The following is a 27,453-nucleotide window of genomic DNA, read 5'->3' on the forward strand; positions in this document are numbered from 1 at the left end:
TCAAATGCATTATAGTTTGACTAAGGTAGGGTACAGCAGGAATTTTACTTGAGAAATTTATTTACTTGAGAAATTTATTTACTTGAGAATTTTATTTACAATTAAAAGGTTAACTAGGGAATTGCTCCAGCTCTGTTACCCGTTTTAGTAAAGCAGTTACTATATTGGTACTACAATATATCTAGTTAAATTGCTAAGAATTAGAACAAAATTTGGTAAGGAGCCAGTAAAGGTCTGCTTAAGGAAAGAATACAGCATGATTGAAAGCTGGGCTCTGTCACAAAAGAGATTACTGAGGAACCTATTCTGGGGCTGGTTGTTATTACTATTTACACTAATGCCTCGTAAGGGGGAGCTGAATAAATTTGCAGAGAATGTGACATTAGCCTTGTCATTGCAGAGAAGGATCAGAGCATTGCACAAGAATTGGATTGTCTTGAAAATGACTGGAGCTATAGAAATGAGATAGAATTTAATAGTACAAAGTGCACTTAGTGACTAATAACACTGAGCTCAGTAGTTAAAATGACAGAGGAGGAAAAAGACCTGAGGTTTTAGTTGATCATAGATGATTGAGCCATCAATACAAGTGGCTGTAAAAACAACAAATTCAGTTGGAGTATGAGACACAAGATACTTAACAGTAAAGATAGCAGAATGTTAGTATCACTGTAGAAGAAACTAGATACATAAGTTAGAACAGTTTAAAATTCAGATATCCACGTTCAGAAGTGGATATCTGATTTTTTTTTATCTACCTTTGAACTGCTGTGGTAGTTGAGAAGGGCTGCTAGTGCCATCAGTGGAATGGGTTTATCTAACAGAACCTGCAGCTTGGGGTCTTCATTCTACAAAAGGAAGGGTAAGGAGGGGCTTATATAGCTTTCCATAAATGTCCAGGAAAGGAGAACTATTTGTTTTCTAGTGAAAAGTATATAAACATAAAGGCATAAATTTACTGTGACTAGGTTATGGCTGCAAACTAGAGAAAGGCTTTAACTGATCTCTGCTAGAGCCTGTGAGTCGGTTGGGTGAATGTAAAAGGCTCAGATGTTTGGAGAGGTAGCTTGGCTGGTTTTTAAAGACAAGTATATAAATTGAATACTTGTGACTGGAGGTGGGACTGCATTGCTGAGCCATGAGGCATTTTTCAGTATTTTGAACCAAGGTCTGTGTCTAAACAGGTGTTGGCAAGCTGGCTCTCTGAGCTGTTCTGCTGTAGAGAAGTAAGGTGGTGACAGCAGTGTTCATCCACAGATGGAAATACACCTAATGGGCCTCAAAAGTCTGTAAAAGATTGGAACTCATAAGCCAGTACAGTAGTTATAAGGATAAAATAAAATACGTTATTAGCCAACAGCGGTTTTGGTTTCGGCTTTTCGAGATCTGTTATCAGAAAATGCATGCCTTCCTGGCAAGGTTGCATTCTGGCAAGTACAGTGTCTGCTACCTTTTGTATGTTCTTTTCTGTTTATTTAGCTGCCAGTTTCATTTGATTGTAAATAAACCACCCCTCTTAGAGCAGGTCTCTATGACCTTCTCCTTTTCCTGCTGAATTACTGTCTTTTTGAGGATTGGCCTGTGTGAAAGCAGTAGGAAAAGAACACAGCTTTCAGAAACAACTTCCTCTGCAAGTGGCCAACAGGACAAGCAATTTACTTTTCATGAGTCTGTTTGATCTTTTGTTTGAAAAAATCATTAGAAAAGGAGTCACCAGGAAAGGATCATAGAAGTAACCCTTGAGGAGAGAGCACAAAGTGCAGGAAGCTGGCACAAAGAAAAGCATCTACAAGTCCTGAAGATGCACAGTAATGAACAGAATTGAGTAGATCTTTGGCAGTGTAAGTGTCTTCAGGGGATGCTTCTTGCTTGTCTTGTGTTTTAATCACCTGCAGTGACAACAGCTGGAGTAAGAGTACTCAGGTCTGTGGTTTGTAGGTGAGTCCTTTTTAGCTTCCTCCAAGTTTTCTCACCCACCATCTGCTGCCTGACATCCCTTGTAACTATGGCTAGTGCTCATGCATGTCCTCCTTGGCTCTACATAGTTTAAGGCTTGATTCTGTTCATGAATCCTTGATTTTTGCAACGTGGAATGAAATCCACAGTGTCTTGTACAGTAAAGACACCTCTACTAAATGTAAAAGGATTTTTTTTTCCATGTTGATAACCTTCCCTGTACTGTCACATTCTAACAAGAGCTTTCCCATTCAAAAACATCTCTGATGGGGATTCTTCAATGTCTTGTAGAACATGAAGAGCTCATACCAAAACTGAGGGGGAGCAGACTGCATGCTGCTTACTGCCCTTTTGCTGGATTCCCTTGTGAGGAAGATTATCATGGGAGAAAGGGGGAGGTCTTCTTATCAGTCTCTCATCATTTCATCTTGAGTACCCCCCATAGTTAGGAGCAGGTTCTGGTAGGGCTCGGTGCTCATGTGCTTTCAGAAATACTAATCCAAAATCCCCAGTGTTCCGAGAATATAATTTAAAAGCCAAGTGTTGAAGGCACCTTGTCGAGGGCTGGCTATGTAATGCAGGCATCTGTGAAAGAGGAACGATTTCTTCGGCAGACAGAGCCTCTGGTAATGGAATTAAAATACCCCCTGAAGATGTGTCTGGTTCAGAGACAGCATCTCATGGAATTCTGTCATTGTGAAGTAGGTGTGGAGAGTCTCAGATTGATTCAGTGGTATGCAGTGTGCATATTTTAATTCGTTGTGGTGAGCTCTGCCATGAACATGAAATTTTTCTGTGAAAATTCCCTTCACAAGAAATTTCTGTGCTTTGCAAAGGATCGTTGCTATGGTCTGCACATGCCGGTCCTGGTTTTTCCTCTGAGAACTGCATATCCTCTTATCTAGGGATGGGAACAATGTGTCTGCAGTTATCAGTGCTGGTAGGGAGATGGTAACCTGTCCTGCTGCCTGGCATTTCCTTTCTCTCTGTTGCCTGATTCCATTCGTCAGGGTCCTCAGACTCTAGCAATGATGCCTCCCAGTAGCATAAGCCCTGGTGCTTTTTTTTTTTTTTTTTTTTTTTTTTTTCCTTTTAAGAATAGCTTCTGGAGGATGGAGTTAACAGTGAGTGAGGCAGAAGGAGGAGCTGTCTGTCTTTGTGTAACTGAGGGATGTTAGCAAACCTGCCCAGGGAGTATTGTCACATTCATTAAGTGGGACAGATAGAGAGAGGGGTTAGGTCAAAGTCTTCTCTGCAAATGACCTCTTGAAAGGCAGCATCTGAGCAGTAGCCTTTGACTGTGGCCAAGTAAGCAAATGAATGTTCTGGACTTCTGCTGCCTCTTCACCACAAGATGTATTTCTTTTTAAAATGAAGGTAGAGGGTGGTTTTGATTGATAGTAGGACTGAAAAAGGGGATGAGATGACCCATTTTGCACTAACGATGCATCCTGAAAGCTTACCTTCAGATTTTCTTATTCGTACACTTAAGTGAAAACTAAAGTGAATTATTTCCAAATTGTGGAAAGCCTAGGTATCTAGAGGGCTGAGAGGCTCAGTCATTGCAGATGCATGAGAAGTGGAGAGGTAATATGGAGGCTTGGAACAGCATCTCCATTCTGATACTGTTTTATTCCATTTCTGTTTCTATTTCTGAATGTGTGTTTGATACCCAAGATGAATGATGGCATTAGGTGGAAGATGCCCTCATGCAATTCCATTTAATATGTCTGTGAATCTTAGAGATAAATGTTGAGAGCTGCTTTAAGTCCTCGGTTATTAGCAAGTTCATTTCCTTTACCCACTTCAAGATATGCTGAAGCACTGACTCGTTAGTGAGACTAATTTTCCTCCATGAGAATGAAAACTTGTTTCAGAGCTCAGTGTTAAAGAAACTTAACCTGTTGCTTACTGGCTTGTTTATAATGCCACTGCACTTCTGCAGGACCTTGCTGGTTCTCAGCTTGGGCAGCGATCTTTTTATCGGAGATCATAGCCGTGTACTTTAAGAACAAGTACTAAATGCTTCACTTATATCTATCTATTCAGATCACATCTGCCGCCTTCTCTTCCTTTACTTTTTCTAATTCTATCTACAAAAGCAATTAAATTTCATGCAATTATTTGACTTACTAAAGCCCCCCTGCCTACTTCATGTGGCTCATTCTTTCATTGTTTTCAGATGTATTCTTTTTTCTCTTTGTTATATTGCTCTCCTCAAGGATAAAAGTTACACTTAGGAGAGAGTAGTTGTCAAATTAAGTAAGTCTTTCTTTTTGAATAGTGCTGCTAAGTTGGCTTTTTTGGCCTTTTGTCAATTCTCATTTTTTTTCTAACTTTTAAAATCAGATCTGAATGGTTAAAAAAAAAAAAAAAAAGTTAACTTTTTTTAATTGAACTAGCTGCGAAGTCTGGCTTTGTCTTTTACCAAAGACTTTTCTTACTCCTAATTGCATAAGCACCATTGGATATTTTTAAGTGGATACTTCAGAGAGAAAATTCAGCATCTCGGCCGCTTTGAGTCTTCATTGATTTTGTCCTTAGCTTCACTGATAAATAGACCTTTTTTCATTCTAGTACCATTTTCCTCATGTTTATTTTTAGAATGTCTTTTCCCTCTTTGGCAATACCAGTTCATCCTGCTTTCTTATAACCTTTCTTTGCCGGTCTATACTAGACCTTTCTTGTTTGGTTGTTTATCCCCTTGGCTTTCCAATAAGATCATCTTTAATCTTGCAGGCTTTGATCCAGTTTATTTGTGGAGTTACTGGTTGTCACGCGTACGTTTTTCAGCAGGACTGGTGAATCGAGCTAGCAAGTAAAACAGTCAGCTTCTTTGTCATTTTCTTTCCCTTGGTTAAACCCTCGCTCTATCTGATTCTGTAAGTGGTCTCAACTCAATGTCTGCAAAATGTAATTGGAGAAAAAAATGTGGGGTTTTTGCTTTAGGGAGCTGATTTCCCCTGCAAACTATACTGAACGCTTTTAATGAACTAATTTCAAAACTGCTGGAGAAAAAAAATATAAAGCTTGGCCTGCTTCATGGATCTCACTGACATTAGACCAAGCAAAGACCTTGGTTCTAGAGTTTGGCAGCCTCGTATGTACTCAGTGCAATATTCTATTTAGAAAAAGGAGGAGGGAAAAAAAGCATTTGTTATGCTTGCTGATTTTAAACACTGTGATGTTGATTTCTCCCATTCTAAATATATTTTCCTGGTTAAGTTTGTTGGCATGAGATCTACAAACCAAGCCTACTTCAAAGTTGCAGTCTTTGAATCAACATAAATGTTAGTTTCTGCTAAAACTCTAGTGAAAGTTCAAAGAAGACTGAAGAGTAAGTTTGGCTCGCAAGACTTGTAGTAGTTTGATGTTTAAGGCCTTAGAAGGCTTAAGCAATTTGCACTCCCCTGAAGTCTCATAGCATCGTAAGTTGTCTAAGCCACTGGAAGAGCTCAGATCATAAACAGCTTAAGATATTCTGAGTGTTCAAAGCTTATTCAGTGCATAGTCTGCCTATAATCACTTTAAGCAATTAACAAGGCTTTAGGTTTTCAAGGGAATTTAAGCAAGTTATCCATCTTTAGAGCTTGGTTTAAGGTGATACTAAGCTGAATTGTTTTCACTTAAGGAACTCAACAAATTTCAGAATGCGAAGTTTTATTTCCCTGTATTTCTCTACATTGTACGTGGCGTGGCTGAAGTCACTTAAGTGGAGTGATACCATGGAATATTGTAAGGTTTTGAGTGAGAAGAAAGTCAGCAAATGTTCAGGAAATTCTTATTTGGCCTACTTCTGCCATGTTTGTTCCAGGGTATTTGGCCTGCAGGCTCTTATTCACGTTGGTTAACAGTGTTAAAACTACTGCATTCTGCACTATATGATACACAAAGATCTTATCAGCATTTCAAGGGAAAAACTCTAGGTTTTCCTATCTTGAGTGTTTTGTCCATCTTCTCACAATGTTGTAGCAATTCAAATATTTTGTATTTAATGATGGTTCCAGTGTGCCACTCCAAATTGGGATATACCTCTTCTAACTGTCAAAGTAGTTCATGTGTAGCTACAGCTCAGGTAGCACAGGCGTCGAGAGCAGAGGGTTTCCAGTTTTCTCTCAGCAGTGAGTTACAGATTCCTTTGTCATGCTGACAGTAGCGTGACAAAGCTCTTGGAGAAGCTGCTTTAAAACACAGCTGTAGTATTTTAATAGGAAAATTAGCATGGGCAAGAAAGTTGTCTGTGAGAGATTTTCTTGTCTTTGTTCTCAACACAGGTTTAGCTGTGTAGCTTCATGCCCCTTAAGGCGAGTCCTCTCAACTGTGATATTTGTACTTGGGTTCCAAGATAATCAACCATTCGCACTTTCATATGAAAGTCTCTCCTGCCCTTTCAATGTTTTGGTGCTTAATTTCCATTTATCACTCACGTTGAATATGTTGGAAGACTGATTTTTACTGTAGGATGCTTTCCCTAAGAATGTAAGACGAATTCCTCATGTTACTTTCTCTTGGTGTGTCTTTTGTAATACTCATTTTGAGTTTGCTCTGTAGTGACCCTGTGGATCAGAAGAAACCATTCTGTTTGTGCTCTTCCTAATGTGTTAATAGCTTTTCTCTCTCTCTTTGAGGTCTCTAACAGCTTAGCTGAAATATGACTCTTCCTGAGCTGAAATGTCACGTTTTTGCCCAGGGAAGAAGACTCTCAGAGGTGTGCCTTCCATCTAAATCTTGCACACCAGCTGCAAGAGCCTGGATTGTATCTGGCTTAGTTGCTCACTGCTGGGCAGAACAAACTCATGTATATTCCTGTTGTTGAGACAGGAAAGTGTTATTAGGCTCTGGTGTTTCCAGATTTAAAAGACTGACCTCATTTAGATGGTGTGAGTTTGAAGGGAGTTTCTTCAGAATCCCCATATTTAACTTAGCTGGCAGGATTGCACAATCAAATAAATTAACTGGGCCAGTCATCTTGCACAGTGTTCTGAGTTAAGTTGGCATCATCCCTGAAGCAGGCACGTGGCCACCAGCTGCACCAAGCTGCTTGCTGTCCTGCTTCTGCAGCACCTTTAGCAATTCAAGTAGGTGTCAGGATGTGTTTCTGCATGGTTGCTGGTTTCCAGGCAGGCGAAGCTTGCGGAATTCTGGAAAATTAGCAGGCTGTTTGAGTGGAGGGATCTACACAGTAAAAACGCACCTGCTGCTAGCTTCAGAGAAGAAGTTGACCTTTCTTTTGCTCCCCTGAAAGTGATGAATAGGATAATTTCACACATCAGTTAAATACCTTAAACTGCAGTCCTCTTGTTTTCTGTGACTTATCCTGTTAGGAATTCCTATCCTCAGCCTCGTGCTCTTCCCCAGCTAGTCACACATGGGCTGTATACTCTGTGGGAGTGCTCTGAAATAGGCAGGTGCTAGTGAAGCTGCCACCTCTTCCTTGGTCAAAGAGGATTACTGCCCAGGAGAGCTGTTCCAGGAAACCCACGTGCTGGTTCAATACAGGTTGCGCTGCAGCCAGTTTTTGCTTGAATCTGTCTCTGCATGTGGTTCATTGCATGCACAGAAAGCTAAATATTTATGAACTAGGGTGTTAGAAATGATTATTTTCCTACCTAGGCAGCTGCTGGGAGTGCCACACTTGGCCTTATTCTGACAACAGTGTTGCCTAGCTAATCATGGGAGCCAGGGAGGGGGCTTGCTGTGCTGATCAGCACACATTGGAAGAGAGAATGAGCTACTGACACGGATGCAACTGGAATCTGGCTGAGCATTACATTGCACAGGATACCATGCACTGCTTCTTCCTTCCCAAGCAGGACAATGAATTCCTGTCCTTGACATAGCGTCACCTTGCTCTCCGTGATTCCCCATATATTTCCTTGAAACAGTTCGAATGGTTTAAGAATGGCAAGTTTAAACAAAGGGAGGAAAATTGTCATAGGGAATTCAAATCTTCTGTAAACTAACCTGGGTTTCTATGATGGCTCTTAATGGTCTTGAATGAACAGTATATCTGAGAAATCATCTTTAAAGAGTAACTTATTTTATGGAGAAAGTGAGCCTTGGCAGCATGAAAATCAGATATTCACCTAGTTATGTGCTCTATGGCTTTGCTTTCCAGAAGGTCTACTCCACAATACTTTTAGATGGGAGGGATTGCAAGCAGTAACGTCTTAACCAAAAACGAATTCAGTGCTGTTGCAGACGAGTGTGCTGCTGTTGGGCCTTCCCATGTGGCAGGATTTGAAAGAGCAGTGCATTTGGCCACCACTGGTACGTTCTTCAGTATTGGGGATGGCTTAAGTGAAAAGACAGTAAACAAATGTTATTTATGCCTTTGTGGACATCCATACCATGCTTGCAACTGATTTCTTTGTCTTGCCTTCTTGTTGCTGAGATTTACTTTTATGGCTGAGTTGAAGAACTTGTGTTCTAATCCTTCCTCCTCCTCCTCTTCCTCTTCAACCCCTGATTTTGAATATTCCAGACGGGGCATTACCCAGATGTCTAAGTCATTTTGTGCTGACCCGTGCTTTGTCAGTTTACTTTTCAAATGTTGGTTAAGCCAGTGCAGTAAGTACTGTTTCGTAGGTATAATTTTGTCATTAATTCCTAGAGATTGATCCTAGGTTCTTCAGGGGGCTGTACCTGAGCTGCGTAGCTCCATGAAGAGGGAGAGGCTGTGCTACTGAACCCGTTGGCACTTGGTACTTAGCAGGCTCCGCACTAAGTCCTTATTCAGCTCTCAGCAAAGCGTGCGAGTCTGTGCCCTTCATCTTCCTCAAGCTCATTAACGACATGAGCTGGACAGAGGCGTGAAGGAAAAGTCCACCTTGGAACAGATTCCTGCTGGGAAAGCCTGTCTCAGAGCAGCTCTGCATTTAACAAAGCTAATGGAAATTTCCAGTGAGGGCTTAAAGAGCTTAGAGCCATAAGAAGGAGGAGGAAAAAAAAAAAAAAAAAGAGCTTGACTTAGTGGACTTCACTGTCCATGACTGACACAGTGTGGAGAATTGCAATTTTTCACTCCGAAGCCCTTGGCAGTATATGTCCTCCTTATTGCATCCCCAGCCAAGTGGCAACATGCTCCATGCTCCACAGAGCTTCTACCTTATGCCCTGGAAAATGTAAAGGGCTTCCAGCATTCCAAACCTAGAGCTTGATGGAGCAAAAGTTAAATGCTTCCATTACCTGAAAAATATTCATTTCTCCAGTGTAAGCTCTGCTTCTGTGAAATGAATAGTCAGGCCTTGATTTGCAAATCTCCTGGGAAACGTGCTGCAAAAGGCTTGCTAATTTACAAAAAAATCAAGTGATATTTTGCAAAGGGTGTTAAAAAAACCTTTAGATTTTCTGCCAAGAGAGATTGCACTGTTTTAAATAGGTGTGGTTAAGCCAGTGCAAATCTTTAAGCTTAATTGAAAATCTGTTCTAAATGAAGGTACTTGTGGTTGTCATATATTATGTACTTGTATTAGTTTAAAGTACAAATATCTGAGCAAATTACTAAAGCAAGCATGGTCCTAAAACCGACACTTAACCCATACAATAGTGGCATTTCTTTAATGAAATCTGTGCTAATCAAGAAAAGAAATGGTGGTCTTTGTATAAATGATACTGCTCAGCTAACTCCCTCTAATAGGTTCAGACATTTGTTTTCTCCTCTGTACCTTGATGCAGTTTGAAGCCCCCATAGCATAGTCTCAGTCATCCAAAGGCTGGAAGGCTTAATCAGGAGCAAGCTGGATATCTGCCTTATGGCTGTGGGTGCCAGGTCAGAGGTGTATGTACTTGCAAGAAAGAAGAAAGATCATGCTGAGGGCTTTATCGCTCAAAGTCATTTACAAGAAGTGGACTTGGGAGAGGGCAGGTTGTTTGGTTGGCCCTGGTGGAGGAAGGGTCTGCTGAAGGTCAGCAGTGAAGATGCTTGCTGCTGCAGTGGGGAGTGCCCACTGTCTGTTCTCAGCCAGTTTTCTGGCCCTGCAGGTAGACATACGTACTCAGTCTACACTAAAAAGCCAGGTGAGAGTGGTAGTGAAGACGCTGAACTCCCATCGCAACTAGGTCTAGTGACCTTGGCTTAAGCATCCCCAGAATCAGCAAAGAGAGCAGTGGCATTGGCTGCCACAGGTCTTCCTCCTGGGAAAGGAAAGCAAAATCCTCGATTCTCTGGCAGTAAATGAATAGCAAGTAGGTCCCTGGCAGTGAAACATAGCTGATAAATGGCAGCATTTAAAACCTGTGTGCAAAGTCATGTATTCAATGGAATGGATATTGATTTTGCTGTCCAGGGAAAGGTGTGAATTGACAGCAAAGAGTTGGAATGGAGTTTCCTATACGACAACCTGACTGTACAGCAACGTGCCTCCCCAGAACAGGTGGGAGAAGGGAAGAAGTATTTAACCTTGCATTGTTTGTCAGCCTGGTACCATGATGCTTTTGTAAAAGTGAGATGAATCAGACTCAAAATGTGTATGTGTGCATGCACATGCAGGATCTGAGCTTTCTGTGCAGTACGTACCCATGGTGTTTGTGGGAAGGGGAGAACTCAGTATTGCCAGCTCGTGATTTAGCTTAGGGAAAGCTTTGCAGTCTTCTGGGTTTTAGAGGTGGGAGCTGACAAAACCATATAGAGCACATGGACGCTCGGTGAGGAATGTGAGTTGTGTTTGCGGCTGTGAGGACTGTGTCTATACTTCGGAAAGCATGAAGTGTGGAGGGTACGGGGGAAGAGCATGGGGTCACTTCACCTCTGTTGGATAACAGCTGCAGATGCCAAGGAAAACAGGCTTTTTCTGGAAAATTTGACTACTGGGTCAGAAAGTCTCCCTTGCCGAGGGATTGTGTTGCTTTGCAGACAGCAAAGTGTGACAGATCTCAGTGAACTGGGCAGAGGATGAACAGCCAGAGAGGGACTGGTAAGTGTGCAGCAGCAGGTTACCATCTGTCAGTGAACTCCAAAGTCATTGAAAATTTGTATCTCCCTGGCAGCTGCTTTCATGCAGCACAGGGTTAGCACAGAAAAAAAAAAAAAAAAAAAAAAAAAAGTAATTATTGCTTCCTGTAGACTCTGTGCGTGGTTCTGTTGACCTAATTTTCTCCAGCTTGGTCCTGACCTGGGGTGCTGTTACCCCATCAGCCTTGCCCGAGGCCTCCAGCAGACTCAGCTCTACCATTGCCTCTTCTAAGCTGGGGTTCTTGATGCAGCTCTGAGACTTCTCATTACAGGGACAACGTGTGCCTTCATATATATGTACATACACTGTTTGTTTGTGCCTGAGCCATAACCTACCAACTACTTGTCCTAGATCCTTTCTTTAGATTCTGGGTGTGTCCTTTGTTCTTGCCCTGAGAGGTGATGCTAGTCCAGCTTTTTAATGCCATCCATTCTGCCTATGCAGGACTTCTTTTTTAACCTCCTTAGGTGACCACCGCACAGCACTGCTATCTTTCTACCTGTTTTCTGTAGCTAGCACCAGTGGGGACAAATCTGCAGTGCAGCAGCCAGTACACAGCATTGCTTAGAAATCCTCAGGCCAGCTCACAGGGAGCTGGTATACCAGCACGGCATGGCAAAACCCCTTGTAGAAGTTCCCCGTGAGGCCAGCCCCATGCTAATTCAGCCCCCACGGGGCTTTTGGAGGTGGGCCGCAGCAGTAGGTGGGACATCTCTCACACTGTACAGCATGTGCCTGTTTCTTGGTTTAGAGTGTCCCTCTGCTTGTCTCACTGTGTAACTTGCTGACGAGGCTTCCTAGTGCCCTAGGGAGCCCCCTGCTTTCTGTCTTCATTTAGCTTATCGGGATCCACGAGCCTCAGGTGCTCCCTGCTTCTCAAGTGTGTATCGAGCTGCTGGCCTGTCTGTGCGCGTATTTCTGTCATCTGAGACCATTTTCCTTACAGCATAACCAGTGACTATAGGGTGGGAGGCCTGTTCCTGAGCTGATCAGCCAGGCAAACAGTGAGGGCACTTTATGAAGGTCCCCCACACACCTTGCTGGCTGCACTCCTGCAGCGTGGGTCCTGGGGTCCTGGGAGCTACTCTTACTGCCATGGCTCGTCTGCCCAAAGGATCCTTCCCAAGCAAGGTCCTGTCGCTGCATTTTGGATTCTGTGGAGGGAGTGGCCTTACAAAGCCTTGTGGATGACTCTTAGGCTTATATTTATGTCCCTTCTGTTATCCCAGACTTCAGATAACTACAGTCGTGTCCATGCTCTAGCATTTTGTGGGAGCAGGGCTTCTAGGCTGACTAGGCCAAATCCCACAGTGAATCACTTTGATCCTGTAAGAGAAGATGGGGGCTCTTACGTGACTAGAAGGGCTCCATCGTGTATGGCATAGAGTAAGTTGGATTCGCTGTCTTCCAGTTGAAGAGCTACTGGGCCTCAGAAGTTGTGGGAGGTGTACTTAGAGCATCACGGTTATGACAGCTTAGTGTCTTCAGCAGTGGAGAGGTGATTCACGATATGTTGTTGACCTTCCCTGTTTGTGTGAGGTGATTAGCCAGCCCTGGATTTACACAGCTTTTTAGGAAATGCATTGTGAAAGTTTGCCAAAGCATTGATGTTTTGCTAAACTTAGTAGCATTAGCTGTAAAATTGAAGCTTTGGACTTCTCCGGTACAGACACAGTTGATCCAGCACAAACTCTTTTGTGAAAATTTACAAAAATATCCTCTGCATCTGCCCTTATTCTGCAGTGACTGTCAGTGGGAAGGCTGTGTAGAGATTTATTTATAGGTAGAAAGAGCGAGAACCTTTCGCAAAGAAACTAAATGTAGAATACAGAGCAGTATTTTACTTAGCATTACCTAGCGCAGGAAATGCTGGCAGGCACCGCAAAGAGAATTGGTCTTCCCATTCCAATTCTTTGCTTAGTCACTTGGAGGTACGGTAACCTGATTTTATACACACAGTTGTATGTCTTCATTTCCTGAAAATCTCTCCATTCGTGGTGCCTTGCTTCAGTGCTAATATTGAATTGAAATGAATGGGAATGGGATATTCCAGAGCTATCTGGGTAGTGCAGTACTCCGTGTTCGCAAGTGATGATGCGCCCTTGTAATGAAGACATGAACTGAGCTAGATCTGCAGTCTCTGTGGGTCAGGAATCAACACTGTCCTCAACGTTATGGGGGTGTAATGCATGCTGGATGGAATAGTGTCCTGCTGTACTGATGTATCTTTTCTTCTTTGTTGTTTCAAGGGCCTTAAACTCTGGAGTTGAGTACCACTGGGACCAGCAGAACGAGAATGTCTTCGCTGTGCATTCCAGCAGCAGGAGCACTGAGCGGCCTGGGTGAGTCTCCTGAGCGTGGGTTAGAGTAGGCTGACCCTTTCTGCTGTCTTCATTACATATGACAGCACCACTTCTTTCCCCTTTTTTTTCTTTGGTACTGCTTTGTTGGGCCATCTGAAATGCTGCTAGCAGCATTCAGTGCCCCAGGATGCTGCCAGTGATAGCGAAGTACATGTCATCCATGGCCTTAGCAGCATCCTTGAGAAAGCTGTGGAAGGAACATGTGGGGCTTGAAGCATCAAAGATACTCTGCAAAGTAAATGGTGCCTTTGAGGATAAACTGAAGAATGTGATGGTTTGCAGAAGTGAATGCAAATCCAACAGGTTGCCCTTGTGACTGATTTTCATCTTTTTGGTGTGTAGTCATGGGACAGTTGTTTCTCGGGACTAAACTCTGAAAATAAAGCTAAATCCCTTGAGAACCCTGCTGGCTGTTTCATCCAGTCTGCCCAGTGATGCACCCATTAGTTATCCTAAAGATGAGAGAAATAAGCAGCACCATGCTTATTTCCCCAGTCAAGAGTACTTCTCCTTAGGCCAACTGTTCTTGACAAAAGGGTGGCAGTCCTGTTTCTGAACTATGAGCTCCAAGATCCCAAGGAAGTTATGAGCCTGTGCCTGTTCTGTCCTACAGCCCTGGCCTGACTGAGGGTGAATTAACAAGCAGAGATTCTTTCTCTGCCACATGAGTGGATATTGCCATTACTTGCCTTTTTTGACAACGCATATCAGTCTTGTAAGCCGCTCCGAACAGCTTGAAGGGTGAGAGCTCCATCCCCTCTTTAGGGGACTAAGGTATCAGTGGCAGAAACACTGCTCGAGAATGAACTATCTCCCTGTGAGAGGGCAAGATAAAGTGTGGTAGGTTTCAAAACCTTATGATAGAATGTAGATTGTGATGAGGCAGTCTTTCCTAGAAACTCCTTACCATTCCCAGCACTTATAGCCAAAGGTCAGTTTTGGAAAGAGCATCCAAGCATTGCCAATATTCAGTTTTTGTAGTTGAATACACTTCAAATGTTTGTCTCTGAGAAGAAGCTAATGAGCCTTGAGGCGGTTCCTGTTATTTACTTTGGAGAACAGAGAATTTCTCGTCTGACTGGAACGAGCAGAAATGCCTGCCAGAGTGCATTCATGTGTGATGCTGACAAACTAGGAGGTCCAAAGGAGGGAAGGGATACAGGCTGTGTCCTCGGGAGCTGAAACTGTCCTGCTGACGTGCAGAGGGAAGCTGTGTGTGTGTTTATGGTCCTGCGCTGCATTTGTGTTGTCGACTTAACTCAGTGACCCCAAGAGCAAGTTGTTCTACAGCCTGTGATACTGCAGGGATATCTATCTATGCCTGTCAGACACACTGCTTCTGTGGAAGGGTGAGTGGACTGAAAGCTTAAAACAGGAGACCAGCCAGCTGAAGCCAGAGGGAAGTCTGTATGTAAGTGCAGGTGGTGATTTCCTCCTGCCCCTTTCTGCTCAGTGGTTGGCAGGTGTGTGGTTGGAGTGGAGGCTCAGATGGATGCTTCCATCTTGCTGGGGCATATTGCCTCCAATGCTCCCAGTCTTATTTGTTTTTCTCTCTTTTCAGAACCAGCAGAGCCACATGGAGGACAGACAGGGACATGGGCCTGATGAATGCCATAGGCCTGCAACCCCGAAATCCCCCCACCTCTGTGACTTCGCAGGGTACCCAGACCTTGGCGCCTCAGCTGCAGAATGCGGAGACTCAGACAGAGAGGGAGGTACAGGAGCAGGAATCCGCCTCTGCAGGGACTGGGGAAGGTAGGAGCTCAATCAGTCACTTATTTGACAGAGTTTACTTGGTGGGTGAGGAGTTTTCACGTAGGTTCCACATCATGTGGTCCGTTTGGACACTTACATCTCTTCAACAATGATTTTTCTAGCCTAATTTACGTGTAGCCAGACCAAGATGATCAGTTCAATGAATCTCCATCCGTACAAATAGAAAGGATGTCTTTTTCATGTGCTTTTACAGGGCAAAATGAACTTCTCTCCAGATCATTGCATCTTTGTAAAGTCAGTTGTACTGGCATCACTCCTTACAAATCTCCTGAAATGTAACCATTAGTAAGGCTGCAGACTGCTAATAATCATCCTTTCTGCCTCTGTTAGAGCTTGGCTTGGTCTTTCAACCTCTGCACCTAAAACCCATGTAGGTTTCACAAACTCAGCCTCTGGATACAAAATAAAATACTGTAAATTACTTCTTACAAAGCAGGTACGAGTATTCTGTTTACTATGATTGACGAAGACTGATGAGTGTCCAGCTCAGCTGTTCAAAAACATCTCTAATGTTTTCCAGTCTCGGAAAATTTATTAGCATGTAAAGAGCTGTAAGAAGCTGATGTGCAATTCCTTTATGGTAACAAATCACCAATTTTTTGAAAGCATGGTGATCTTGTCCAGGCTTCCTGTCTCTATTACTGTACCACGGTGCTTTGGTGCTCTGGACGCTGGGCTAGGAATGCATTGGGCACTTTATATATGGGAAAGGCAGAGAAAATCAGAGATGCAATTTTGAAAGTGTTGCTTCATGATGAACTCATCGGGCTTTGGAAAGCAGCCCCACGATTTACCTCTTCGTGCCTGTATGCTTGAGCTCTGTCATTCTGGGAGATCCCTGTCAGCCTGCAACTCTTCCACAATTGCTGCTGTGCAGCATCCAGCATGTGGGATAAGGCTTTGTGTTTCTCTGATCTTGGCTCTTGTGTTCAAAGTTAAACGACAAATTCCTGACCTGTGGGGTTTCCCATCTGCTTATCTCAGCAGGACTGGGATTAACCTCTCTAGAAAGTTAATGCAGTTGAGGGTGTGTGAATTCGGCTGGAACATAGGATGTCTGGACAAGTGTCGATCTTGTGGGAACTGTTTCTTCCACTGAATGTAGTATGCAGACCGAGAACAGGGGTACGTAGGGTATGCAGCAGCTGTGGGACCTTCCTGCATCAATGCAGTGATGGCTGATGCTGCAGCCTCTCTCTGCTCTATTAAATCAGAGGACTTCTCCAGTGGCTTCCTCCCACAGCTGCTGTTCTGCAGTCATCTGAAAGTTTCACGTCCTCATTCTCTTTAATTAGCCTTTCAATTTGCAGATCTAGAACGTGGCTTGTAACTATACCTGTTAGTGAGATGAGGAAAGGTTGTTCTTAACTAGTGCCCTGGGCAAGTTATGCACAGTGGGGCAAAACACAGAGCACGTGAAAGAAAAGGGGTGTAGATAGCAAGCAAATGATGGAGACTTCCTGTTGTCTGTCTCTTGCTTGGAAGAAGGTTGTCAGGTTCCATAACTGGTGAGGTCTCTGGCTCAGACTTACCATATATCCTTCCACAAGTGGCTTCACATGCAAAATGGGCTGTCACTCCCCTGTCTACTATATGGATTCTCAGAACAAAGGAGGCTTTTTCCAGGACAGGCGCATGCACTGGAGATGATTCATGTGTTTTGGTTGATCAATTATTTCGCTATTTACATTCTCAGTGGAAATTCCTGTGCCAAAACAGGGAGAGTTAATGCAGTTGAGGACGTGTGAAGAGATTAACTATGAGGAGAGTTTAGGATCCAAATACAACTGCAATTATTGACAGAGGAATAGCATGAGGACCTGTTGTGAAATGGAAAGACAAGTTTGGATGGACTGGCTTGTTCAGCTACTCTGTCTACCACCTCAGGGATGTGTGACATCAGTGGTATGGTTCATCCAAGGGTCCTATTGTTTCACACTAGTACAGCTTGAGCCCTATTGAGCTTGCTGTGGCGTTACGTTTACCTTTATTCCAGCATCATAATCTCTTAATACGCATGTAGTGCATTTAAACAGGTTAGATTAGATGCTGCTTTTGTGATGGTTAATTTGCCCACTGTATCTGCCATAACTCTTTGCCCTGTTGAAGGTAAACAGAGTTTCACTAATAGCAGGATCTAGATGCCAGGAATATTCAAAGAAAAGAAGTGTGCTACCACTAACTTGGTGTGTGACCTGGGGCAAACTATTAATCATCTATCAAATGGGAATAAATCTTCCCATACAGTGCACCAGGGGCTGTGAAGATTAATTAGTGTTTTGTATGGGGCTTTGAAGATGTAAATCACTATGTAAGGGCTTAGCAGTATTATCAGCAGCAAAATGGATAAATCAGATGTGATTCTGAGTGATGTAAAGGAAGTGTTATCACTTCATCATGAGGAAAGGAAAAAAAAAAAAAACCCTGAATGTTGTCCTAAAAAATAAAAACAAGGACTGGTGCTACCCCCCAAGAGTGGGCTTGTGTCCTGCATCCTGCCAGCTCTACTTTTGTGGGGAGTTCTGGATCAGGGCATTTCTTGCAGATATGTGCTTACTGTACAGGAAAAAAAAAGGCAGAATTGCATCAGAAATCTAATTAAGCTCTGTGCTGGTATAAATAGTTTCCTTTTCTCATGCAAAGCTCTGCGGGGACTTTGCTGTTCTGATTATCTTTCTACCTCCTTTGGAGGAATGAGTATATGATGACTTTATTAGAAGTGAATCCCTCTAATGTCTGTATCGTTTTGTTTTACAGCAGTTGATAGCTGCCTTGTGAGCTCTGCTCACCAGCCACACATGAACCAAGCAAAGTTAGATTTGTGTGGAAAGCTGAGAGGTACTAAGAAATTCCTAAACCAATGTTTCAGTTGTCTCCACTTTCTTTTAAGCTGACATACACAGTGGAAATTGTGATGGAGTTGTAACTTTGAGGCACTCTTAATTAGAAACAATCTGTTGGGCATTATACTACATTTTCCCTCGCAAATGGACAGTCATGATGGGGAAGGATGTGTATTCAACTGGCAAATTAAATCTCACTCGAAACCAGCAAGATTCTTTATGAGTGTTAATGACCTCTCTTTAACCTTTAGAAATAGTAACTCCCAGCCCAGATTGTGTCATGCTGTGGCTGACACTCGCTCAGACTGCTGAGGCGTGTGGAGTGTGCTGCAAGCAGCAGCAGCAGCTGGCAGGGGATGGAGTTATGGAAAGAAAAGGTGCGGCAGGCCGAAGTGAAGGGGTCTTTGCACATGCTTGCCCGTTTGTGTGCCCGCGCTGTCCTTGGCTCTTGACAGTGTATTGATAGAGCTTCAAGATAATCCTTTTTTTTTTTTTTTTAATAAAAGAGGAAAGAGGTATTTCCAAAACTAGTAAAAATACCTGAGTGACCATCATCTTCGTTCCCATCATCTGCATTATTTTTGGGGCTTAAAATTCAGATAGCTAGTTAAATGCTCGTTGTGCAAGTAGGCACCAGTTACATAGCCATCAGTGGATTGCTACTTTGCCTGTCTTTGAGGAATCAACACATTGACTGTTGCCATATAAAGTTTTTTTAAAAACCTACTTGAATAGGTTAAATTCCCTGGCCAGTACACACTTCTGTCCTGTCCAACTGCTTTCAGAGGCTGCTGCTGGTGCTTTTGGTAGGAAAAAGCGTTGTGGGATTCATTCTGTTCAAATAGTAGTGAAAAGAGACCACATGCAGGTGAAACTTCCATGGTACAAACAGAGCATCCTGAGGATGCCTAAACAGCATTTATGAGCAGAGTCAGTGTGCCTAGATGCAATGTAATATGCTTGATCTGAGACATCAGGAACACGTGCTGTGGCCTGCATGGGCAGGAATACTGTGACCCCAGCAGAGTCTCACGTGTTTCACAAAGAAACATGCTGGTTTGAATTAGCTGCACTCATTCCTGCAATGCTCTTGTCAGATGTAATATGACTTTTTGGGGATTAGTGTGGGAACCATACAAATGGGATCCAGGACACCACGGATCTATTTCCAGATCTGCTTCTCATTCTCCAGGCAGAAACGTGGGTAGATCCCTTAACCTTTCATCTGTCTGTCCATCTGTAAAACGTCACGTGTCCTATAGAACTGCAAATCTGTAAAATGTTTTACAAGCCCTATAGAGCTCTGAAGTTCGGTTTCTCTTTAAAACCCTCTGAAAAGTGCTCACTAAAAAATAGCGTCGGGTACTGTGCAAGCCTTCGCACTGCTAAGTACTTCAAGTACCTCGCTCTCTTGGGATTAAATTATAGAGCAATTTTTAAACTCTAATTAGAAAAATAAGTTTCACTCTACAAATCACCAAGGTGAGATGCTGTTAAGAAATTGGTTACAAGTCGAAGCAGTTGTGCCTTTTCTATGTAGATGAGCTACCTCAGAAGGGGAGCGTGAATGTGCTTCTGAGCTAGGTTGGGGAGGAAAGTAACTGGTAGTATTTCTTCTTGCACTAAGAGAGATGTGATTATTTGTAGCTGGTTAGGCAGAGCTGTGACCCTCCCTTTCCTCTCCTTCTGCAAGGAGTGAATTAATTTAAAAGTGCTGATATTTTTATCTTTGAGCATCTGAATTAGTGGGTCAGCTCACACCTCAGAGCTGTTGTTCCATGTACTCTGAAGACTTAGACGTCTCTGCAGTTCTAACACTAATTTTGTAGCTTTGTTTGCAAGCATAGCTACTAACTACTGCTTGTTTTAGAAAGAGGAAGGCTGAGAATAGGAAAAGTTTGAAGAGTGATACCAGCTGCAGATGAGCCTGATCTCACCCTTGCCTCTATGGGCTTTGCTCTATCAGGTGTGTGTTCTCCGTGTCCACAGGTAACTTAGAACTTATGTCCTGTTGCCTGTAAGTGTGGCAGAGTTCACTTTGTTTAAGAATGGAAATGTTCCTTATGCACTGCTCCTTGTGTCTTATGCCCAGCTCCATTGAAAGGTTGGTGGCTGTTTTGCCCTTGTAGTCTTCCGTACCCAAGTCCTGTTTTGCTGGAGTGGTGTGGTAGAGGGCTTCTGAAGACAGATGTGTTAGCTAGAGGGTATCCTAGTTATCATTTCGGTAATTGTTGGAGCCAGTCACCTAGAGTGACAGAAATCCACTGGTCTGTGGGATAAGTTTTGGTATGTGTTTGTGAGATTTATGGGGTTCTGGAACTCTGGAGAGGTTACTTTGGGAAGAGTATAAAATGGTTGTAGGAGCAGCCCAGTAGACATAATAGTAATACTTGTGTTGTGGGAGGGAACAACGTGTGATGATTTTCTGTGCTGTCAGGCACAGAATTTGAGTATCCTTGGCCAGAACTTGGAGACTTTTGAGATCACTGCCCTGTGATGGATTCTGACGTAGGGACAGCTGGGGCGGAGGACAAATTGCCAGGTCTTATGGTGCTTCACACACAGTCTGTTTCTGGAACTGGTTAGCTCAGTTGTCTGGGCATTGTCTTTAGTACTCTGCATTATTTTTCTATTTTCCTGGCCCAAGAAGGTAGGCTTAGAAGAAAGTGAGTTGAGGATGAAGGATTTTACAGGGCTTGAAAGAAGAGAATGTAGTTCTGAGCATAAAATGAGAGAAGAGGAATTGCCTTTTCTGAGTGGAGAATGAGAGATGCTGTCACATGGATTATTCATCCCACACAAGCTCAGGTTATGCTTAAAACCCTTGGAGTCTGGAGAGAGAGGAAAAAAAAAAAAAAAAGTATCACCAGCACAGGTTTTTCTCTGTCCTGGTTTTGTTCAGCTGGTGGAGCAGAGAATGGAGTTTGGCCACTGCAGCAAGTTGGAATTTCTGGCGACCTCAGGTGTGGGTTTTACAGCACTGCTGCTGTTTTGGGTAAGTGCCCACGTATGTAGCCTGAACCTCCACTAAATGGAAGTTAGCTTCCATTTCACTCGTGCTGAGGGCTACTGTGGTCTGCATTGGCAGCATGGAGAAGAACATGTGTGGGAGGCTTCAGACAGTGGAAATGGTCTGTGCAGGAATCTGTGCTGTAGCTCAGCTCAAGGCAAATCACTCAGGAAGCTGTGCTCCGAACCAGTCAGCCAAAATTGGAACCTGAGGGGCGGGGGGAAAGGGAGGACAGCTCCCCAGCCCCCAGAGCAGAGGTGCTTTTGTGGCTGCTTGAATGGTGAGGCTCACTCCTGACCTTTGGTCTGTCTTGCTGGCGTTTCCAATACTGCTGTCTCTCTGTCCCCATAACCTGAAGGCTTGGGACTTGCTGATTCCTCCTGTGGCATCAGCCCTTGCCTGGTTTCTGAGCAGGCAGCCACCTCGACTGGCAAGTCCGCCACAACACATGGTAATTAAGGGGAAGGGAGCAGCAGGGGGTGCTGCAGTTTGTGCTGTCTGCGTGGGCTCCCCTCGTGAAGCACATGTTTGTGATGTTAAGGGACACTGTCCAGGGACCCTTGCTGATTCACAGCTCCAGTTCTGTATGGGCCAGTTCAGAGCAAGCGATCTGTCAAGAGCACAGTACCTGCTGGTCCAGGGCTTGCGTAGATAGGGCAGGCTGGCAAGCCTCTAAACCAGGTTGCACGTCTTGGCTCTCTCAAGCTTCCTGTCTGGCCTGGCCAGATGGTTGTTAACAAAGTGCTTACGACTATGCCCTCAGAAGGAAACGACAACTGAATTCAAAACCACGCTTCTCAAACCTTCCACTTACTCCTGCTCATGATTAATGCTCCAATATCCTCTGGCATTCATGTTTTTCACGCTCAAGTTTCCAGTCCTATAATAGTCTCCTCTGTTCTCAGTCTTGTTCGCGCTGGTCAGCCTGGTTCCTAGCTCATGCACCAACCACGTCCTGGACAAGATTTCTCTGCTAGTTTTTGGCCAGGCTCTGCCCAGAAGGTCGTTCTTGCACGATCCGCTGGGCTCTGCTCCAAATTCTCATGTGGTTACTGGTGTCTGTGGTCTCGCTAATGCTCTAAATCAAGGAGCTGTGTCACTGCTGTACGTATGGTTGATACAGCAGGCTTACTACATTCCTAGCAGAAAGGGACTTAGTCTGCTTGTGAGAATTAAGCTTGTTCTTGATATCCGCGGTATTTCTACAGCAGGGCAGTATGTCAGCAGACTTGCTTGAAGATGAGATTAGCCTTACACTGGTGGAAGAAGCCAGTGGTATTTTGGTGCACTGAGCTGAAGAAGAAAGGGAATAAGCTGTTAGTGACTGGCTGCATGCATGTTAACAGCTTTAACTATGTTCATTATTTAAAAAACAAAACAAAACAAAAAACAACGGTAGCAGCATGGTGTAGACTGTGTTGAATACCCCAGATCCCATGTTGGAGACACGATCTCCATCCCAAGTCCCAAACTCTTTGTCTTCCTAGTCAATGTGGCATTTTCTTTTTATTGTGTTTTAACTCCTGCCTCCATCTAGCCTTGTTGACATTTGTGTTGATTTCCTTGGTGCCAGGAGAGCTCATGGTTTTCTCCTCCTCTAATCAGCACTGTGATAGCTTCATGGAGCTGGGAGTGAGATTTATCTCTTTAATAAGAATAGTCAGGATCCCACTGTGGAATGGTTCTGGCAGTTTATGATTACAGATTGTTTTCCCCAGACAGTCTGGTTAAAGTCTGTAGCAAAAGGAGGATGCTGGGAAACAGAACTGGGCTGGATGTTCCTGCCACAGGGATTTAATTTCCTACATGGGCTATCTTTCTGAGAAATTTTCTTCTTCAAAGGCAATCTTTAGCAACTAAGGCATCTGACAATGGTTCCCTCAGAGCTCAGTACAGCCTGACCATGAAGGAACTCTCAGAGGCAGAGTAGGCAAAGACCCCAGATCTTTGTTCATTTTGTTCCTCAAAAGATACCAGTGGAGGAGAGCAGAAGACTAAATGCTTGATCTTTCCTCAGTCACAGGTGATGTGGAAGCACAGACTGTGTTCTGTAGCTGCTGTCTGCACTTGGCCAGCTGCCCATGTCCTCCCTCATACTGGGGAGAGTGCCTTCATGTTGCTTGCCTGGGGTGCTCTCAGATGGGTGAGACACATTACCACCCATTTGAGAACCATGGTGAAATGTTTGGTTTACTGCAACGCAAACAGAGCTTTCTTTTCTTCCTGCTCTGTGGAAGTGGCAGGACTGTCCTCACGGCTGTGAGAGCACCACCTCTGCCTCCTCTCTGGCTGAGCCACGTGGCTAGGTAGAAGCCTCCTCTTCGAGGCCTGGGCAAACAAGTCTGTGAGGGATACCTGTGGGAGTGACCAAGATTTTCATGACAGAGCGTGCTGAATTTGTTTGGCACTTCAGTGAACGTTACTGAAATAAAGCATTGGGCTCCCTCTGGAGCAAATCTTGTCTTCTGTCCCAGCACGGCTGCATGGTGATTCAGCAACCCAGCGTGTTTGTCTTTGTCTTGTAGTTTGCCGCGTGCACCAACGTTGCTTCTGCTCTCTCTTGCAGGTGAAGGTCCAGAGTATGGGGCCAGTGGGGAGGATGCCCTGAGCAGGATCCAAAGGCTGATGGCAGAAGGTGGCATGACCGCTGTGGTGCAGCGGGAGCAGAGCACCACCATGGCGTCCATGGGTGGCTTCGGCAACAACATCATCGTCAGTCACCGCATCCACCGCAGCTCTCAGACGGGTGCGGAGTCCACAGGGGCTGAGGGCACAGCAGCAGCACAGCAGTCCACCTCGCAGCAGCTGGCGGCTGAGCTGGAGGGACGCATCCTTTCAGAGTCTATGCAGCTGTCAGAGCACGGCCTGAGCCCGCGGACAGCCCCTGGCGGGAGTGAAGGACAAGGCGCCGGTGACCTGGACCTGCCAGAGCAGGCCCAGTCCTCCATGGACACTGAGGGACCAATTGAGTACAGTGACCTAACTAATAATAACCATCTTCCTGACAGTACCAACTTCTATAGTAATGACAGCACCAGTGGGGAGTCGCGGAACAGGTAGAGATGAGTTGTGTGTTGGTGCTACCCTTGTACTGCTCAGCAGAGACCTGTACCTCACAGCTGGCCAGAAGCTGGAAGAGTAGGGACTTGTGGCTCTGACAGGACGTTGGTGGTTCAGGGGGTTTCTGTATCCTGGGTGAGTGGCAAGGGATAAGAACTTCAAGAAAGCCATGGGCAAGAAAGCATACTACCTTAACTTCCAACATTCCCGCTGCTGAATAGTTTAACAGGATTATAAAAAAAAAAAAAAACATGCTGGCTGCACCCCATGCAGATTTTGAAGTCCTGTGGGATCCCCTGAGCTCAGCCCTAATCCTGCAATTTGGTCAGTGTCATCCTTTGTAAAGCTTCTTTCCTTTTCTTTTCCTTTCCTGTCTTTTCCTCTTTCCTGCCCTTTTATGCCCAGGGGCTGATCAGTAGAGTGAAGAAAAGGAAACGGGCCTGCAGCATCCTTCTGGAGACTGGAGGTCCTCCTGGGCAAACCTGGGTGTGATGCTCCAGCCCTGTTGCTGGAGTGGAGGAGTCTTCCAGGCCACAGTCCTGCTCCATGGCTCAGCACTGCTACCCCTCAGAGCATGATGTTCTGGGACCCTTCCTGCCTGTGTTGTGGTCTTTTCTGGGAGGAGCTGGGCTTCGTCAAAACCTGCATGGCTCAGGAACTGCTCGCAAGAGGGGATCCTTCCTTTTTAGAATTAGTTTAGTACTTGGCAGGAACCTAAGCAGAGCTGCTATATGAATGGGTAGAGGGACAGGGGCTACTGCTCTCTAGTCGGGATGCAGTTCACACAAGGATATCCTAAGCTGTGCCAACATAAACGTGAATGAGCCATCCCAGTGGTTTCATGGTGCCAGGACTGAGCTGCACCTCCTTGGCAGGGGGCAGGAAATGTCTTTCAGCTCCAGGCCAGGGTGTGAGGTATGGGTCTGTGATGTAAGGTGTTGCATGTGAAATCTTGACCTTGTACATGTAGTTTCTAGTGGAGAAATCAAGGCTCTGATATTTTGTTTTTAGTCTCAAATGTGATTTTCCTTTTCGTTTGTAACTCTCCATCCCTAGTAGGTTTGTGGAGGAAGGACGGGGAGAGCGTGAGTGCTAACGAGGGAAACACCAAAGATCAATGTCATTAAAATATGACAAACCCTTGCTTGACCTGCTGTCTTCATTTGTGTGATGGATGTCTGTGTGATCGGCCTCGGGGTAGCTACATCCAGCTCAGAAGCTTGAGGTAGCTTACAAATGTCAAATGATGATCATCCCCTTCCCAGGAGGACAACAGGCTCAGCCTTTGAGTTGGAGGCTCACAATGGGAAAACAGAGGAGCAGTTGAGAGTCTTGATTGCAAATTGCCTTTTAACCAGTATGGAGATGAGCAGGCACTCCTGCGTTTCCCATCATTCAAGTATTTCAGCAGGGAGAGAGGGGAGAGTATTTCACCCATCCTGCTCAGAAAGGAATGTAAAGATGCAGCACTGTCTGTCTTGCTGACCTCTTAAAGCAGAAAGGAGATGCAATGTCTGGCTGTCCTGGATAAAGGAATGCATGCCCCAGTGCCTGTTACCACTTTCTGTGCTGAGGGATGCTTCCCCTGCCATCTGAGCACCTGCCAGCAGCTGCTGCGCTCCTGCCCTGCTTCTGTAGACTCTGTACTGCAAAGACATTACGATAAATAAGGCTGTCATTAGGCAGCACTCAGGCTCCCAGTCAGAAGAGTCTGTTAGAGAACATTAAGCAAATCTTCTCTTAAATCACAGCCTGGAAATGAACCTTAAATCAAATCAGCTGCTGCCAGGCCTCATTGCAGAGTGTTAATGAGGCTCTAAAACCTGCCCTGAGCCAACCACATCCCTGATCTGACAAGAGAGCAGCCTGAAAAACGGGATTCCCTTGTGCAGTGAGCAAGGTTTCATGCGTCCCTGTATTGCCCCAGTGTAGGTTGGCCTGAGGATGTGCTGACACGGGGAGCCAGAGGAACTGTCTCAGCTGAAGCCCTGTGCAGACAGGGTGGTGCAGGTCTAGGCGGAACTGCTTACTGCTCTGCTTGAAAACAAAGAAAAACAGAGCCTGGAAAAAACTGCTGCTGCTTCAGCTCATCCTGGCATCTCCTGTTCCCACTCCCGGCATGATTCCTGGAAGAGTCTTTAGGCCCGTTCTCAGTAGATGCGCTGCAGAGCGCTTACAGATGTCCATTTCCACAGCCAGAGCCAAGCTACCTACAGAAAAATTTCCATCGCGGTTGGGGAATGGTCTTCGGGGAGGCCTTGCTCTAGTGCTGGCAGACTCTCAAAGGCCTGGTGTGCACCGGGGCTGGGCATGCTGGCCAAGCTGCTGTGCCACAGCTCCACCAGGGCCTGCAGCCTGCTCGGCTGAGAGCTTCCACTTGGTCAAGACCTGTCCCTGTTGAGATGGTGGCAGAGCTGCAGTGAACTCCAGTGGGAGCACGAGACAACTGCAGCCACTGCTTGGTGTCAGCCTGGGGACATCACTGAGGCTCCTGAGCAGCTTTTGGTTTGAGGCTTGCAGGGAAGGCTCTTCTGGATGAGAGATAAGGCTGGTGGAGGCCTCAGAGCAGGAGGCTTTGATGCTTCTCCTAAACCTGCTTTGTAGCTTTGGGCCAGAGACTGATGACAGCTGCGGCCTGACTTCAACAAGCTCTGAGCAGGAGTGGGTGTGGGTGGGCTCGCTCTTCAGAGGCTGCCTTGGATGTGCTTGGTAGATGTCCTGCCATGGGCACAAAACCAGTGGGTGGGCTTTTATACAGAGAACACATTTTATTTTTTGAGTTCAGCCCTAAAACGTGCCAAGCTCAGCTCCTTTGCCTTGCCTCAGGCTGCCACATTTTAGCCCAAGAGGCTTTTTGGTGGTTGGTTTGGGCAGGGCTGGGCTGACCTCCACATGTGGGCCTACAAACACCCTTGAGCTGACATGGTGGGCACAGAGCCCTGTGTGGGACGGGCCTGGGGGGCTGCCCACCTCCAGGGCAAGTGCAGCAGCAGCAGCACAGGGGCTCCTTCCAAAAAAAATGATGTGATAACACAGCACGGAGGCAAATGCCCTGCCAGGAGCGAGGTGGAAATTCAACACGAGCTGCCTGAGGAAGCCGGAGCCACGCACGTTTGTTGGCCCAATTTAGGAAGCAAAATGAGAGCTTTGCTGCTTAGGAGCAGGAAATAATCTTAAAAACCAAAAGCTTTCATCAGCCTTAGCTTGTCAGGAGCCTTTAAATGTGCTAACAAAATCCTGGGAGAAATGCGGTGCGGAGAATTTTATTTAGCTTTCAAAAGGCTTTTGATAAAGCCCCTCGCAAGAGGCTACTAAAGAAACTGAGTCACCTCAGGGTGAGAGGTAAAGTCCTGGAAATGGAAACTGCTCGAAGTGGGAATTCAAGTCAAAAGTAAGAGCTAGATCTGGGTGTGGAAAGAGGTTACTGGTGGGTTGGCCAGGTTTGGAGGAGCCAGGGTTCTCCAAATGCCCTGATGAGCTGAGAGGAGGGG

General features: G+C 45.0%; 1 protein-coding gene across 2 annotated transcripts in view; it reads left to right on the forward strand.

Moving 5' to 3' along the window:
* Window positions 1-25,107, forward strand: part of AMBRA1 (autophagy and beclin 1 regulator 1) — a 127,877-nt gene extending 102,770 nt beyond the window's left edge. For both annotated transcript variants that reach the window (XM_032188898.1, XM_032188899.1), the window contains exons 16-18: window positions 13,160-13,252; window positions 14,835-15,028; window positions 23,469-25,107. In XM_032188898.1, the coding sequence (XP_032044789.1) occupies window positions 13,160-13,252; window positions 14,835-15,028; window positions 23,469-23,962 (781 nt within the window). In that variant the 3' untranslated portion in view covers window positions 23,963-25,107. The remainder of the gene's footprint in view (window positions 1-13,159; window positions 13,253-14,834; window positions 15,029-23,468) is intronic.
* Window positions 25,108-27,453: the final 2,346 nt, after the last annotated feature.

Source organism: Aythya fuligula, chromosome 5 (genome assembly GCF_009819795.1).
Source record: "Aythya fuligula isolate bAytFul2 chromosome 5, bAytFul2.pri, whole genome shotgun sequence".
Lineage (NCBI taxonomy): Eukaryota > Metazoa > Chordata > Aves > Anseriformes > Anatidae > Aythya > Aythya fuligula.